The 16,783-nt window shown below is 47.1% G+C and overlaps 1 protein-coding gene across 1 annotated transcript; it reads left to right on the top strand.

Annotated features, from left to right (window-relative positions):
• Positions 1 to 2,787: 2,787 nt before the first annotated feature.
• Positions 2,788 to 4,040, top strand: LOC124650548 (E3 ubiquitin-protein ligase EL5-like). The gene has a single exon (XM_047190060.1). The coding sequence runs from the start codon at positions 3,048 to 3,050 to the stop codon at positions 3,609 to 3,611; it is 564 nt and encodes a 187-aa protein (XP_047046016.1). The 5' UTR covers positions 2,788 to 3,047; the 3' UTR covers positions 3,612 to 4,040.
• The last annotated feature ends 12,743 nt before the right edge of the window (positions 4,041 to 16,783 follow it).

Below are 16,783 nucleotides of genomic sequence, written 5' to 3' on the forward strand. Positions count from 1 at the left end.
GTGCAAAAGAGTCCTCGAGCTGACACGTGCCTGGCGACAAACCTTTTGCACCGGTTTGTGTTACCAACCGGTGCAAAAGATATCTCTTTGCACCGGTTGGTAACACAAACCGGTGCAAAAGGTCCCTCGGCCGGCTGCTCCCCACGAACCGGTGCTAATGACCCCCTTTAGCACCGGTTCGTGCCAAATCCGGTGCAAAAGCCATCTGGGGCAAAAAACGAAAGCCCTTATTTCTACTAGTGATCGCTTAGCTAGAAACTGAGAGCGCAGTCGGTGGTCTGGTACTCTCGGAGAAATGACTTTGTTCCTTGCACGGCTCACTTTCTCTCTCTTCTATTATTTTACATATTTGTGCCAACTGAATTTTTTAGCCCGCCAGACCATCAGATCTAGGTTTGAAACTTGAAACGTTTGTAGCTTTTTTATCCAAAAGTTCATTGTGTGAGCCCTTGGAATAAATATTTGAGTTCTAGTGAAGAGATCTACAAAACAATACTAATGTTGAGTATGTTTTGATAATTTTTTAAAAACAACTTTTGAAAACTGATGAAAGTTGTTGAAACTTTGTGATTCTTATTCTTTCACTCTGTTGAAACAATTTGTTTCACTTTGTTTCAAACTTTGTTCTCAAAGCTAGAAATTATTTCGCTTAGAGTTCAATTTAGAGACAATATTTTTGTATCTATTTATTTTTTTACTTTTATCGTGCATCATCATGTTTGAATATGTTTTATTACAATTCAAATTTAAAATTTTCCCAAAATGAACCTTTTTAGGCTTATTTAAAAGATATCATAATAATATAAATATTCAATCGGATAATCCGATACATATGGCTCTTGAAAATAAAAGAGTAACAATGAAACCCATATACTAAAAACGAAAGATACAGCACCGGGTAAGCTGCATGTAAAGATTTCATCATTGTGCTGATCTCAAAGTAAACACAACGAAACGAAGGATTGAATAAACGCCGCTCTCGTACTCACTACTCTCGCGCAAGTTGCCGCTACTATTCACTCGACCTCGGACAGGCGTGTTGAACAGTGAGTACGTGCGAAAAGAATGCTTTAGGGAGAACCAGAAACGTTTTTGGTGCCTTGATTTCGCATTCGCAAGGATCCTACGTTGATTTTTCGTGTGATTGATCCCATATGAATGATTGGCGTATATGCTTGGGGAGACGCAAGGAGGACAGGGCAAAGATTTAGATGTCCCTTTGAAGTGATCGCTAGATGTCCCTTGAAGTGATCGGTAGCCGTATTCCCTAATCCCGCGGATATTGCTGCAGACAAGCGCTCCGTATATCAACTTATCAGTGATGATGATGATGATTGTTTGGATTGGAGTGTGCTAGCATGTATAATGCTTTGAGTAAGACAAACACCAGAATTGGTTTTCCTAACAAGATTATCAAGCTCTGTCGGAAAGTTGAACATTGTTGTTGTTATGCGGTTGGCGAAAATAGACTGTATCTTCTTATGGACCACCGAGTACAATGATAAAATGGTATTTTTATATAAAAAATCAAGAGGATAATCCTATATATCATCTTAACATCACATCAAACCGAGAGCGAACGGGATCGGCCTCGTCAGCGGCATCCTTTTGGAGTTGAAAAACTACGTACGTACATGCCAATTTTGGTTTATTTTTTTTTAAATTCTGTACTTTTGTTTTACATGTGCATGATTTTCTTAATACACAAGATTAAACAAATGAAGGCATCTCAATCATATTTTAACTGATACATTTCTATTGATAAAGAATATATTTTCAAAATGAAGCTATCTCGAATGATATGTTTCATATTTGTAGTTAATTATTTCACATTGTGCATAATTTGATTGTTACTTACACATGATATCCGAACTTATTTTGAAAGAAAAATACTACTCGAGCTTTTTGATATAGTTTGCATGCCTATACAAGCCGTCCTTGATCAAGGGACAATAATCCTGCACGGCCTATACCTGTATGATGTAAAGGTCTCTTAAGATGTTCTCTAATATATACTTCGTTTTCAATACACAGTTTGCTGTTCTTAATTCTAAAGCTTTGTAGTTTTAATATTTTGTTTTTGTTTTCAGCTACAATTTTGTAGCATGTTTTCTTAATCTTTTTGATATTTTGTCACCATGTCGCGGCACTTACTTTTTAAGTAAGAAGATGAATTATGTCATTTGGTTTCTTCGGACAATAATCACATGTTATCTTCAGGAAACTATTTGAACACTTGATAGATTACATCAACTCCTAGTTTACCAAGAAATAAACATCAGAATTGGTTTTCATAACAGGACTATCATGGTGTGTTGTAATGTTGAACATTATTTTTATCATAGGGTTGGCGAAAATAGACCTGCCTTACGGACCACCAATCGCCTTGAGTAAATGCCATTTTTATATGAAAAAACGACCAGAGGACAACCTTATAGATCAACTTACCGCCACATCGAACCAGGAAGAAATGGGTCCGGCCTTGTTAGTGTTCTTCCTTTCGGTGCACAAAAAACTACATATAAATTGTATTGAGAGAGCTGAGAATAGTACCAAGTCTTCCTAGCACCCATCCACTGTGACTTCTCCAACCTATAAAAATACCCGGGAGCTGTAAAACCTGAATTAGCTTACAACTGCAACCATATCAGACCACCATAGTCAAACAATTGGATACTGATAAAACTCATGATCACCATATTGTTTGATCCACCAAAACACCAAGGGCCGAGGTTAATTATATGCACCTCCAACCTTTTATAACACCCCCACCACCCCACCATGTGCTCCATTTCCCTTCACCACTTTCATACTACTTCTTTCTCTATTCTTGTTTGCTGCCTTTCATGTTCTTGTCGTGCATTTATGTTCCTTTGAACAAGCTTTCCTCGTTCTTGTTCTTCTTTCCTGAGATCGAAGAACGAACTGGACGTCTTAGTATTCTGTAAAAAGATTTAGCTTCGGTGGTTTATGCACACCATTGGCAACTGTCGTCCGCTGTTTCTCTCGTCCGAAGCCATCTTCTCGCATCAGATTCAGGCGGCGCCATGACAACGGCCCAGAGCCCAGCGACCGCGGTGGCGGCGGCGGCGGTGGAGAAGAGCAAGCACTGGGCTCCGCACGGCCCGGCGCTGACGGCCTGCCTCGTCAGCATCAACCTGCTCATGATCCTCCTCATCTTCTTCTACTTCTGGCGGTTCTTCTCCGGGAAGCGAGGAACGTTGTCCCCCGGCGGCGCGGACGAGGAGGCGCCCTCGGCCGACACGTCCCCGGCAGCCTCGCCGGGAGGGTCCAGGCGTCTTTGCGACCCCGACCATCCGGACATCGCGTCCTCCCTGCCCGTGACCGTCTTCGACTCCAGCAGCGACGCAGTCGGTGGGAAGGCAGCGCCGGAGTGCGCGGTGTGCATCGTGGAGTTCCGGGACGGCGACCAAGTGCGCCTCTTGCCTGGCTGCGGGCACCGGTTCCACGCTGCGTGCGTCGGCGCGTGGCTGCAGCTCCACTCCACGTGCCCGCTCTGTCGGGCCAGCGTCCTCGCCCCGCCACCCACCGCCGCCGAGCCCAAGAACGACGATCCCAAGGACGACGGCGGTGCGGAGTGCCCTGTGTGAGCTAATGCAGAGGAGAGGAGGAACACGTAACGGCAGAAGGGCAAAAGATTCTTTCCATCGGTGTCGCTGTCCTTGGGCAAAAGTCGGCGAGGTACGGCTGGCTTCGTCGTTCCTGTTTTCTTGCGTTGATTTCTTTTCATGTTTTGGCCTTTTGGGACCGGCGAGCTAGTGCATATTTAGATTAGTCTTCTTATATTTGATGATGCGCGCATGATTGGAATTGCAATATAGACTTGCGTCCTGCATGCATGATAGAATTAGTACCTGTAATTGAGGTTGTATGTAAATTAATGAAAATCATGATCGACGTTTTGGTGGGTGAATTTCTGGACCCTGTGTCTCCAGACTCCAGAGCCTAGACTGTCCGTGGTACATATATAGTCGCACGGGAAATTACCATACTTGAACTTGTAAATTAATCATTCAACTCCAAGGATGGATATGTCTGAAGACACACTGCATAATGTGAAAATGAATAAAGGTAAGGTCCTGAACTTGTAGAATGTAATTATCATACTTGAACTTGTAAATTAATCATTCAACTCCAAGGATGGATATGTCTGAAGACACACTGGGTAACTCCAAGAATGAGAAACAAGCGGGCTCAAACAGAACTTACGAGTTTTGTTTTAATCGGGAAAGGTCCGGATTCTCGAAGGACCTAGTAATTGCATTCATTCATGTTTTGGGCTAGACAATGCAAAGATGTCCAATAGAAAATACAAATTGCTTTCAAGACCTAAATTTACATAAGGCAGCCTGGAAACATAAAGAAGAAATGTGATCGAGTCCTTCTCCACCGCTAAGATGAGCTCCGCTCAACACCCTAGCCAGAATCGCCGTCACGAGGGACACACCACTTGGGATGGTAACTCCGAGGAACGGCAAGTTAAAGCAGCTAGATGGTCTTCGCATCAGCATCACGCCTAGAGGTTGTACATGATCCAGAAACATGCGGTTCAGGTCTTGAGGAGGTCCGCCCTTCGGCCATTAAGAGTAGGGGCGCCAAGACAGCTCCAAATGTCGCAATTCTCCTATCGAGGATCTCCTAGTAACTCCTACATCACTAATACGTGCAACACAGGTCTCAAAATTGGGCCAAAACCTAGCATCTCCGGTGCCACCGTCTCCATGGTGGCCACATCGAAAGCTAGGTGAAGAAATTATATAGATCTGGGATGCAACCGAGCTTTATTAGAGGGGAGGTAGAGGTGTTAACGCTGATCACATTCGCTCCGTCCACTGGAGCCCACGAACAGCAACCACAACATCACCCATCAGTAGAAGTCGCTCGCTAGCTCTGGCGGTGAACTCCCTGATTGCGTCATGCAAGAACGCCACATGTGCAAACCTAGACCTAGGCCAGCCCTATCGCTATTGCCGTACATGTGGGAGAGGATTCCTCACCCTGTCTTGAAGATAGGAACCACCGAAGAAGAGAGAGAGACGAGCATGTCGATTCAGATCTTTAAGAGCAGAGAGAGAGAGAGAGACGGAGGGGGGGAGGGAGGGAGCGGAGAGAGAGAGAGAGAGAGAGCCAGTTAGAATGAGAGCGGTGGAGGGTAGTAAGAATCCCTTCTCAAGTCAAATCGATCACTTAACGTAGATGTGGCTACTAGAAAGAGGTGGGTTTTTTCCGAGAGTATGTCAATGGCGTACCATGTCTTTATAGAAGGTGAAATTGCGGGTACTGCAAAGGTAGAACTCGCCGCATACAACAAGTGTAGCATGAACTCCATGCTGAGGCTAGTCCAAAGACAACCACCCACGAGAACAACAGTAACAACAGTGAGCAATTTGATGTACCATAGGAACACTAAGGGTGTGTTTGGTAGGTCGGGTCTACCCAGAAAATCTCCTCCCAACCGAGAATTTTGGGCCATCCAGTGTTTGTTAGGCCGGGTCGGCCGAACTGGGCAGTGCCCACCTCGCACAAAAATGAGCTCTCGGCCTTGCCCGGTAGAGAAGCTAAAATCGAGCTTCGCAGGCGGGCAGGGCTGACCTCGCCCGGAAAATCCCGCACGCGCCTCGCTCCTGGACGGGGACCAACAGGGGTCACAGGCCCGAACCCTCATTTCCCCCGCTGAACGCTCTCCATCGATCATGAGACGAACGAGCTCGACCTACGCGCCTCCTCGACGCTGGCCTGCGTGAAGCCTGTGCACCGTCTCCCCGACCCCTGAGCGCCTGCGCGCTGCCTCGCCGGCCTGCACCGCCTCCACGACACCGGCCTGCGCGCTGCCTCCCCAACTCCGGCATGCGCCTGACGAGCTCCGCCACGAGACGGATGAGCTCTGGCCACTCCACTGGTGAGCTCCGGCCACGAGACGACGAGCTCCGACCACTCCACTGACGAGCTCCGGCCTCGAGACGGGTGTGCTCCGGCCACGGCGAGGGCCAGCTCTGCCACGGCCAAGGGCCAGCGCCGCCGCGGCCGGCCGGGGACCCGATTGCTTTTATTTTTTTACATACAGGAATTCGATTGCTTTTTTGTTTTCTTTTCAGGGGCTTTTGTGTAAAAATATGACCTCAGCATGGTTGAACAGATTCGTGAGCACCAAACACTTTCTTGGCCCAGCATGGTTGAACCCAGCCGACCCACCAAACACAGGGCAAATTCTGAGCCCAACTTGTATAGGGTGGGAATGTCTCAGCAAAGAAAGACTATCTTTGATGAACTGATCTACCAAACACACCCTAATACTCACACCGGGGCTCCTTTTTCATGATTATATAGAGTAAGGCGCTGAAGTGCACAATCACTCGGAATGTTTCCAAACCACTGACCTTTCCACAAATGTACAGTACATAGTACCAACTGGCCACACACACCTATATATAATCGCACTTGCCACACATTTGCTTGCTAGCTGCCAGCTCCATGGACGTGGATGGGTGGTCCATGGAGTCGCTGCAGTGCATGCAACAATAGGGTCACTAGCAGGAGACATTTTACATCGTCTCCATCCGGTTAGGTCACGCACTCACGCACTTTTCCTATGGTATCTTGCTAGACTCTTCATCCGTGCACATGTAGTGTCATGGTCACAGATAAGCCCCATCGGGAGCTCACAGCTAACGCCTCCCTTGCTACGCAACGAACCTAGCTACAAGCTCCCTAGCAATCGATCCACCATTCTTCCAAGAATTAGAGTAGACAGAAGGGGCGAGCTCAATACAAAATTCTCTTCCCGATATATCCATCGGATTACGTCGTCGATTGTCTTCCTGGTCAGTTGTACCGTCCTCAGAACGTACCGATTTCGTACGTCGACTACAACGGGGTCACGACAGGCCAAAATAAATACTCTGGGCACAAACGACTTCGTTACTGTCGATTTCTTCCTTCTTTTTAAAGGGCATCTCCACCTGCACCCCCAAAAGCTTCCACTAGGCTATGGAAGTGCTAGACAGAAAAGGGCTCGCAGCGGCAGCTCCGTCGGATGCCGGCAGCATATGCGCGGCCCATTAATCTGTCCGACATCCGTGCCAATCTTGAAGCGTAGGAGCTACCAGAAGACGTCGGCAACCAACACCACGTCGGATCAGCATCGCGGGCCACCTTTGTCAGCGACACGTGCGAGCGGTCAGCCTAGTTAGTGACCAGCGCGCTGTTTCGAGGCGTCACGCTTCGCCGCTGGTTCTCGACTGGTGACGGCTCGACTCGCTAGGCCGGTGTTAACCGTGAGCCTGACCGCTTCACAAACGACGTGCTGGCGGGAAATGAGGAGTTCACGAAGTGGTGGTTGGGGAATGATAGCGGTGCCGTCATCAAGGTCGACGACGTTGAGTCCAACGGCTTCTCGTCTTCCGTGATGACAGCATCATTGATGGTGGCAATGGGCCGAATATCGGCGTAGATAGCCTCAAGTGGAGTGTCCTTGACCACCGCGAGTATTTCTATGGTTTTACTTGAGTTAAATTTCATGTAAAACCTTTTCAAAAATCCTAATGCTTAGGTGAAAGCGGGGCGAAAGCTACCACCGGAAAATTTGCAGCTTCTAAGGTTAGAATCTGCCTGGACCGCCATTGTCTTTGCCCGCCCATGCTTCGCCTCCGCGCGCGTCTGTTCCTCAGCCAAGGCCTCGAGAGCCACGACCTCCACCTCCTCCCCTATCCCCTCGATGTACGGTCTGAACCACTCCTCGCGGGCCTCGGCGATGGCATACATGACGGTTTCATCCGCCTCGAACACCTCCCGGGATGGCGATCGTTGCCGAGTTGACGTTGTCCGGTAGTGCTCACGCTCCATCACACTGATCCTCGCCTAGGTAGTGTTGTGGTCGGCAATGGATGTCTGTGGGTTGCTTAGTGGTTGCCCTTCCCCCAGCGGCGACGCCCTCTTATAGCCACGACCAGGGCGGGTAACGGGCATGCATTGTCTAGGAAACCCAAGCACAGCATGCAGGAATCGAGTTGCCTCGCAGGAAGCCGACGTTGGCATTGATCACAACATTTTCGGTGACGGTGAACGAAAAATAGAATTACGTACGCTAGACTGTCCCCGATCCAAACGGATAAAGATGTGGCCACAACCAAAAACGGAGCGCTTCCAATAATAGAGTAGCTGGGAGCGGCGAGCTCAATAAAAAATCTCTTTCCCATCCATCCGATTATACCGTCCTCAGATCGTACCGATTTCGTCCCCTCAAAAAAAAAAGATCGTACCGATTTCGTACGTCGACGGCAACGGGGACACGGCGAGCTTCGGGTCGTCGCCTCCCATTTCTCTTCTTTTTCTAAGGCACGGCGACATGACAGGCGGATCCGTCGCCTCGGCGAGAAAGCTACAGCCACCAACACTTCGCCGCCGCTTCTGAGGTCGATGTGTACGGACGTCTACCGGTACCAGTGACGTGCGCATATTATCTGGGAGCAGAACTGAGAGATGCCAGAACAAGGAGAAGGCATCTCGTAATTGATGTGATGTGCTTGTACGATCAGGTACGGTAGTAGTAGCTTCCACGACTAGAGTCGTGGATTGATTAGTTTCTGCCTAGTGTGTTCTCACGAGCTCCAGAATCTTCGCCCGATTTTGGGGTGACATGCTAGCTGCTCGATCGCATGATTGGCTCCATTCCGTCGGCATCCACCATGTGCCGAGGATGAACTGATCATATTTCTACTCAACATCAGCCGGACTGTTGCTGGTCCTCCTCCGATGTTACTAGTATTGTTGGCCGGCGTTGACTGATTGCGATTGAGGCCTGGGGACAGATGCTTCACGCCAGTGTTGGATTTCGAGAGGTTTCAAATGTTCCACGACTAAGCATCCCTTCTACTCTCACTGTTCCATAATTCCTATAGTGGTTTTAGTTGAAATTTAAACTAGAACTACAACAACAATATGGAACGGAGGGTGTTTTTACTTAGCATATACTTCTAGTAGGTGGTAGGACTGTAGGAGTCCCTGCATGGAGACCTGGGAATGACGCACCAAAGCTTTTGGCATGATCCTACTCAACCTGACTTCCCTTGGAGCATGAGCATTAGAGCATCCCCACTCGTTTGGGCTCCCCACGCCCAAATCCGGCGAAATTTTCGTCCGGATTGGAGGAAGATTTGGCGTGGGGAGGCCCATTTTCCCAGCCGCGAGCCCAGGATGGATGCAACGTAATACGACGAATTCGGACAAAATAGGCGAATTCGTTCAAACATAAGCGAAATTTAATGATATTTAACATATAGAGGCGAGTTCGTACATAAATAGGCCGAATTCGTACATATATTTGAATTCGGCGATTGGCAAACTAATACTAAAACTAAAAGCGGCCTCCTACATGCCGAAATGGCGGTAGAAGGTCGTGTAGTCGCCGCCGTCGTCGTCGTCGCTGGAGCCGGCGTCGTCCTGGGGCTGCGGCGCCTCGTACCAGCGGCTCGTGCCTCAGCCGGCGTCGGCCCGGCGCGTGGAGGCGACGGCCGGTAGATGTCGTCGTCGCTACTCTCCTCGAGCTTGATCACCTCCCTGGGCGCGGCGTTCCGCGAGGACGGCGGTGCGGCGGCGCGGGCGGCGAGTTGTCGGCGGGCACCAGGTCCTTCAGCGACACACTCCAAGAGCAGCCCATCCTTGTCGCCACACCATGGAGCAGTGTCAAAACAAAGCCACTCCAACAGCTTGGACTCCACAAGCCTCCCGCCGGCGTCAGCAACACATCAGACGAGCAGGGACATGGACTGGAGACCATTATTCCTAAGAGCACCATCATCTGCCCTGCCATGGCACTAACAGAGGAACCACGAAAACCAGAAAACCAAGAACTACAACACACGCACAAACGAGAACCAAGTCTCCCCTCCCCCTCATGATGCCAGAACGGCGATCAGAGGAGAAGGGGAGCAGCAGGCTCGTCGGCGAGAAACTGAAACTGCTCTTGCGTGCGGTTGTTTCTTTCCCATAGGCTCGTGTGTTGTGGGTAGAAGCGGCTTTTTTTACGAGAACAAGGAGATGGTAAGTTGTGAATTTGGAGGATGAAGGCTGTCGAGGTGAGCATTCTACCAGCAGTAGTGAAAAAATCTATCCCGTGGACTATAACGCGGATTGCCCTCAAAGGCTCAAATGGTGTTGCTCGCTTATTGCGAGAGGCAATACCGCTCGCCCGCGTTCACGATACTGGCAGACCGTGGCCCATTAAGTGATTAGCACATTGCTGGCGTGTAGTTGATGTGGGAGTTAGAAATCCCAGGGGTGTAACGGCGCCAGAAAAGTAGCTGCTTGTGACGGTAAAGCACACGTCCGTTGGGAACCCCAATAGGAAGGCATGATGAGTACATCAGCGAGTTTTCCCTCAGTAAGAAACCAAGGTTATCGAACCAGTAGGAGATGAAGGCCACGTGAAGGTTGTTGGTGAAGGAGTGTAGTGCGGCGCAACACCAGTGATTCCGGCGCCAATGTGGAACCTGCACAACACAATCAAACTACTTTGTCCCAACTTAACAGTGAGGTTGTCAATCTCACCGGCTTGCTGAAAACAAAGGATTAAACGTATGGTGTGGAGAATGATGTTTGCTTGCAGAAAACAAAAGAGAAAAATGATTGCAGTAGGTTGTATTTCAGATGTAAAAGAATGGACCGGTGTCCACAGTTCACTAGTGGTGTCTCTCCAATAAGATAAATAGCATGTTGGGTGAACAAATTACAGTTGGGCAATTGACAAATAGATAAGCATATACATATCATGATGACTACTATGAGATTTACTTAGGGCATTACGACAAAGAACATAGACCGCCATCCAGCATGCATCTATGCCTAAAAAGTTCACCTTCAGGTTAGCATCCGCACCCCTTCCAGTATTAAGTTGCAAACAACAGACAATTGCATTAAGTACTGTGTGTAATGTAAACAATACAAATATCCTTAGACAAAGCATTGATGTTTTATCCCTAATGGTAACATCACATCCACAACCTTAGGGGTTGCTGTCACTCCCCCAGATTCAATGGAGACATGAACCCACTATCTAGCATAAATACTCCCTCTTGGAGTCACAAGTATCAACTTGGCCAGAGCCTCTACTAGCAACGGAGAGCATGCAAGAACATAAATAACATATATGATAGATCAATAATCAACTTGACATAGTATTCCATATTCATCGGATCCCAACAAACACAACATGTAGCATTACAAATAGATCATTTTGATCATGATAGGCAGCTCACAAGATCTAAACATGATAGCACAAGAGGAGAATACAACCATCTAGCTACTGCTATGGACCCGTAGTCCAAAGATGAACTACTCACGCATCAGTCTAGAGGCGGGCATGGTGATGTAGAGCCCTCCGGTGATGACTCCCCTCTCCGGCAGGGTGCCGGAGGCAATCTTCTAAACCCCCCGAGGTAGGGTTGACGGCGGCGGCGTCTCTGGAACTTTTATCGTATCGTGGCTCTTGGTACTAGGGTTTTCGCGACGGAAGGAATAAATAGGCGAAGGGGCAGCGTCGGGGGCGCCCGAGGGGCCCACCCATAGGCCGGCGCGGCCAGAGGTGGGTCCGCGCCGCCATATGGTGTGGCCACCTTGTGGCCCCTCTTCCTCTCCTCTTCGGTGTTCTGGAAGACTCCGTGGAAAATAGGGCCGTGGGCTTTTGTTTCGTCCAATTCCGAGAATATTTGTAAACTAGCTTTTCTAAAAATCAAAAACAGCAGAAAACATGAACTGGCACTGTGGCATCTTGTTAATAGGTTAGTCCCGGAAAATGCATAAAAACATTATAAAGTATAAAGTATGACTAAAACATATTGGTATTGTCATAAAACTAGCATGGAACATAAGAAATTATAGATAGTTGGAGACGTATCAAGCATCCCCAAGCTTAGTTCCTACTCGCCCTCGAGTAGGTAAACGATAAAAAGAATAGTTTCTGGAGTGACATGCTACCAACATAATCTTGATCAATACTATTGTAAAGCATATGAGATGAATTAAGTGACTCAAAGAAATGGTATATAGTTTGCTAACAAAAAGATAATGACTAAACAACTGAATCATATAGCAAAAACTTTTCATGAATAGTACTTTCAAGACAAGCATCAAAAAGTCTTGCATAAAAGTTAACTCATAAAGCAATAGATTCTTAATACAAGGTTTTGAAGCAACACAAAGGAAGATTTAAGTTTCAGCAATTGCTTTCAACTTTCAACATGTATATCTCATGGATAATTGTCAACACAAAGTAATATAATAAGTGCAATAAGAAAGCATGTAAGAATCAATGCGCACAGTTGACACAAGTGTTTGCTTCTAAGATAGAAAGAAGTAGGTAAACTGACTCAACATAAAGTAAAAGAAAGGCCCTTCGCAGAGGGAAGCAGGGATTACTCATGTGCTAGAGCTTTTTATTTTGAAAACATGGAAACAATTGTGTCAACGGTAGTAATAATTCATATGGGTTATGCATAAAACTTCCTATAAGTTGCAAGCCTCATGCATCGAATACTAATAGTGCCCGCACCTTGTCCTAATTAGCTCGGATTTTCATGGATTATCATCGCATTACATATGTTTCAACCAAGTGTCACAAAGGGGTACCTCTATGCCACCTGTACAAAGGTCCAAGGAGATAAATCGCATTTGATTTCTCGATTTTGATAGATCTCAACTTGAGGACATCCATACCGGGACAACATAGAAAACAAATAATGGACTCCTCTTTTATGCTTTAAGCATTCAACCACAAATAATATTCTCATAAGAGATTCTGAGGATTAATGTCCAAGCTGAAACTTCCACCATGATACATGGATTTGGTTGGTGGCCCAATGTTTTTCTCTAACAACATGCATACTCAAACCATTTAAACTCATGGCAAATCTCCCTTACTTCAGACAAGACGAACATGCATAGCAACTCACATGATATTCAACAAAGGTGTGACAGGTTGATGGCGTCCTAGATAACATGGTTACCGCTCAACAAGCAACTTATAAGAACTAAGATACATAAGCGACATATTCATTACCACAATAGTTTTTATGCTACTTTTCCATGAGTTATGTATTGTAAAAACAAGGAATGAAATTTTTTTAAAGGTAGCACGCAAGAAATTTACTTTGGAATGGCAGAAAAATACCACATAGTAGGTAGTTATGGTGGACACAAATGGCATAGGTTTTGGCTCAAGGTTTTGGATGCACGAGAAGCATTCCCTCTCAGTACAAGGCTTTGGCTAGCAAGGTTGTTTGAAGCAAACACAAGTATAAACCGGTACAGCAAAAGTTACACAAGAACATATTGCAAGCATTATAAGACTCTACACTGTCTTCCTTGTTGCTCAAACACTTTTACCAGAAAATATCTAGACCTTAGTGACAAGGGATTAACTTTTCAATGCCTACAGATTGTAGACTAGGGTTTTGCTAGAAGTAGAGGGCAAGTAGATCTCGAAGGTTTCAGCCGAAAAGTACTCGCTGATTGTAAAAACTAGGGTTCTATTGACAATAGATTCGATCCCTTCTTTCTCCCTCGACTCCCCCTTATATAGGAAGTGGAGCCGAGGGTTTTCGTAATACACAAGTTTACAGAGTCCGGGAGGGTTTCGTACCCGTCCCGCAAGATTACAAACCTATATTTCCTAATACAACTCTATCTTTCCTTAACACTAATTGGGCTTCCGAATCTTCTTATCCTTCGAGTCCTGGGTCTTCAGTAAACCCCGGGTACTATCTTCGGCAGGCCCATTGGGGATGCCTATGTCAGTAGCCCTCGAGATTTTACCTGAATCGAAGAATCAGGAAAAATCTCCAACTTTAATCATTCAATAATCTTGTCGAATTTATTGCGTAACCTTCAGATATGCGAATACTATATTGTGCAGGGATAATGGTAGTTGGGGCTAGTTCATCTGACGGATCAGGTACTAGTTAACTGCTCTAGTGGCGATCCGAAAAACCTACTTCAAGATCACGTCCCTGGACATGATCTCGGGATACTCGGTGTAAACTTCGACGAGTGCCGGTTAAGGTCTTACCATTCCGTCGAGTCCCGAGTCATATTTTATCGGGTACCTAACGCGTCCGTTAGGATTTTTCTTCGTATCTGTTGATACGGAAAAAAGTAGCAAACCGTCGTCAGAGACGGTGCCACGCCGCTCAGAACGGATCTGGGGTCTTACCTTCGCAAAGTTTTGCGGCATTCGGAGATTATTCGCGACTTTTAGCGCTCTGAGAATATATTGTCGAGTGCTTTTCGGCTGTTGGAAGAGCACATTTTATTGAGTCATATTTGATGAATTATTTTGCCTTCCCGATGGGAGTATATGTAGAGTTATCTGTATAACTCGAAATATACTCACTTCTTTTTCTTTCTTTATATTTCTGTATAAATTCATCGGGCACGCGAACAGCGTTCCCGATGGGAGTAGCCCCCGAGGCTACAGCCAAGGACTTGTGCTTGGTTGTAGGCTCCACAGATTAGTATCTTTTTTTGCCGCTATATTGTGAATCCTTCTCGAGCTTTTCATATCTATCGGGTGCGCGACCAGCGCTCCTGATGGGAGTAGCCCCCGAGGCTATGAACAAATGCCTGCATTTGATCGTAGGCTCTTGCCATTTCTATTTTGTCATACTCGAATTTTTCCTTTTTCCAAAGTAGCCCCCGAGCATTTGGGCAAAAACTTGTATTTGATCAAAGGCTCATGAAATAATCAGTAATCTTCCATTGTCGACAATCATATCAAGCGTCATAGTCGAACTTTTTGCTCTTGCCATGGTGACATCATTGCTGACGATAGCCACGATTACTGTATCTTGAACGTGCGGGAACTGCTTGTCTCTCTGCCTTGTGGGTCTTTTTACCTTATCCATTTGACACGTCATGCAAGTGGGGGACACACGTCCTCCAATTTTTCTGGCGCACGTACTGTATCACCTGTCTCTTCATTTCTCAGTGAAAATCCATTTTTACCCTTTGTCGACGTGTGCTTCATCTATCCCTCAATTTTTCCATCCAACGGTTGCGCCGATTCACCGCACCTCTATTTAAGTCCATCTTGTTCTTCCTCTGGCACTTTCGCTCGCGCCGCACATCTGCTCTTCCTCTGCAAAAGCTCTCCACTGCGCCCCCAAAGCTCTTTGTGCTCCACTGCTCTTGCAATCTTCTCCTCCACGCCTGTTGATGCCACCGCGCAAGCTCACCAGGCACAGCACTCCGGAATCAAAGATGGCGGCTGAAGATCTGGGGAATTTGGAGTGGGAGAGATCCAAAATCTACCAGCAAGATATCAATATGCTGAAGAAGCTTGGCATCAGCGGGAAGCAAGACGCGCTGCGCTTCCCCAAGGAAGAAAGCTATCCAGCTCCGCCAATGCTATATCGGGTCAGTTTCGTCGACCACCTCATCCGTGGTCTCTCCACCCCCATCCATGATTTCCTTCGTGGGTTGCTTTTCATGTACGGACTGCAACTTCACCACCTTACCCCCAATTCCATCCTCCACATTTCTATTTTTATCACATTGTGTGAATCTTTCCTAGGGGTCCAACCTAACTGGTCCCTATGGAAACGTATCTTCCTTTGTCGCCGTAATGGCTCTTCCAGCGTCGCCTACAACATAGGCGGCGTTGTGATCTGCGTCTGCCCTGACGTCGAATACTTCGACGTCAAATTCCCTGACTCAGTTTTGGCGCAAAAAATGGTTATACATCCGTGAGGAGAACCATGGCTCTGTTGAAGACAACATCCCTCCTTTTGACGGTGCCGAGAAAATCTGTCGCCGCCGATCCTGGGATGCAGAGGCTACCGACGCAGAAAAAGCGGCGACAGAGGCCCTGATGACTCATATCCACGAACTCCAAAATACTCGTGGACAGGAATTGTCGGGTATCCAAATCACGGCCTATTTCCTAAGGATTAGGGTTCAGCCTCTACAGGCTCGAAAAAACCCCCTTTGGATGTATGCTGGCGATAAAGATGTGGACCGCCTGTCGACAGATTTATCGGTCAAGGACTTGGAAAAGCTTGTCCGAAAGATCTCGTCGCTAAATAAAAAAGACAATGTCCCGACATCTTGCGGTGTGACGCCGTATAGCGCCACCCACGCACTCCCGCAAGTAATATGTTGTTAGCATCATCTTTATCCCGTGCATTCTTTTTGTTTTTGTCTTTGTATATACTTCTCTTTTCTTCAACTGCTCCATGCCGATATATTTTCTGCCTTTAACAGGGCCATGCGACTGCGTCGTCTCTTCCTCCCCTTCCTGAAGGTGGAGAAGTCGAAGAAAGGGCTGTTGTCACCGACGACAACCAGGGTGTGTCTCGCCCTGAGAGTGAAGCCGCAGGTTCTCGAAAATCTGCGGCATCCTCTGAAAAGGACGCTGAGGCCGAGGCAACTTGCTCGACACGCTCTCCTCCTTCAGCTGCTTCTCCCAGGAGCAAGAGGAAGAGGGACGAGGTTGTTGACACCGGCACCTCCAAAGCCGGTGCTGCCCGTGCCGAAGAAACTGCGCCTGATGCTGGGAAGAGAGCTTTTGATCTTTACGAAGCTGCTCTTATCAGCTCGTAAGTTTTTGATGCACTATATTTGTCTGTTCTCGATACCTTGTTAAGTTGCATTCTTATCCTGTCGCTTTATTTGTTGTAGTGGCGATGAAGAGGAGGATGCACCTATTGACCCGACTGCTCGAACGAGCACGTCTCGTACTTTAGTTGTCTCGGAGGCTCATCCTGATGGCGAC

The sequence above is a fragment of the Lolium rigidum genome, chromosome 4 (genome assembly GCF_022539505.1).
Source record: "Lolium rigidum isolate FL_2022 chromosome 4, APGP_CSIRO_Lrig_0.1, whole genome shotgun sequence".
In the NCBI taxonomy this organism is placed as follows: Eukaryota; Viridiplantae; Streptophyta; class Magnoliopsida; order Poales; family Poaceae; genus Lolium; species Lolium rigidum.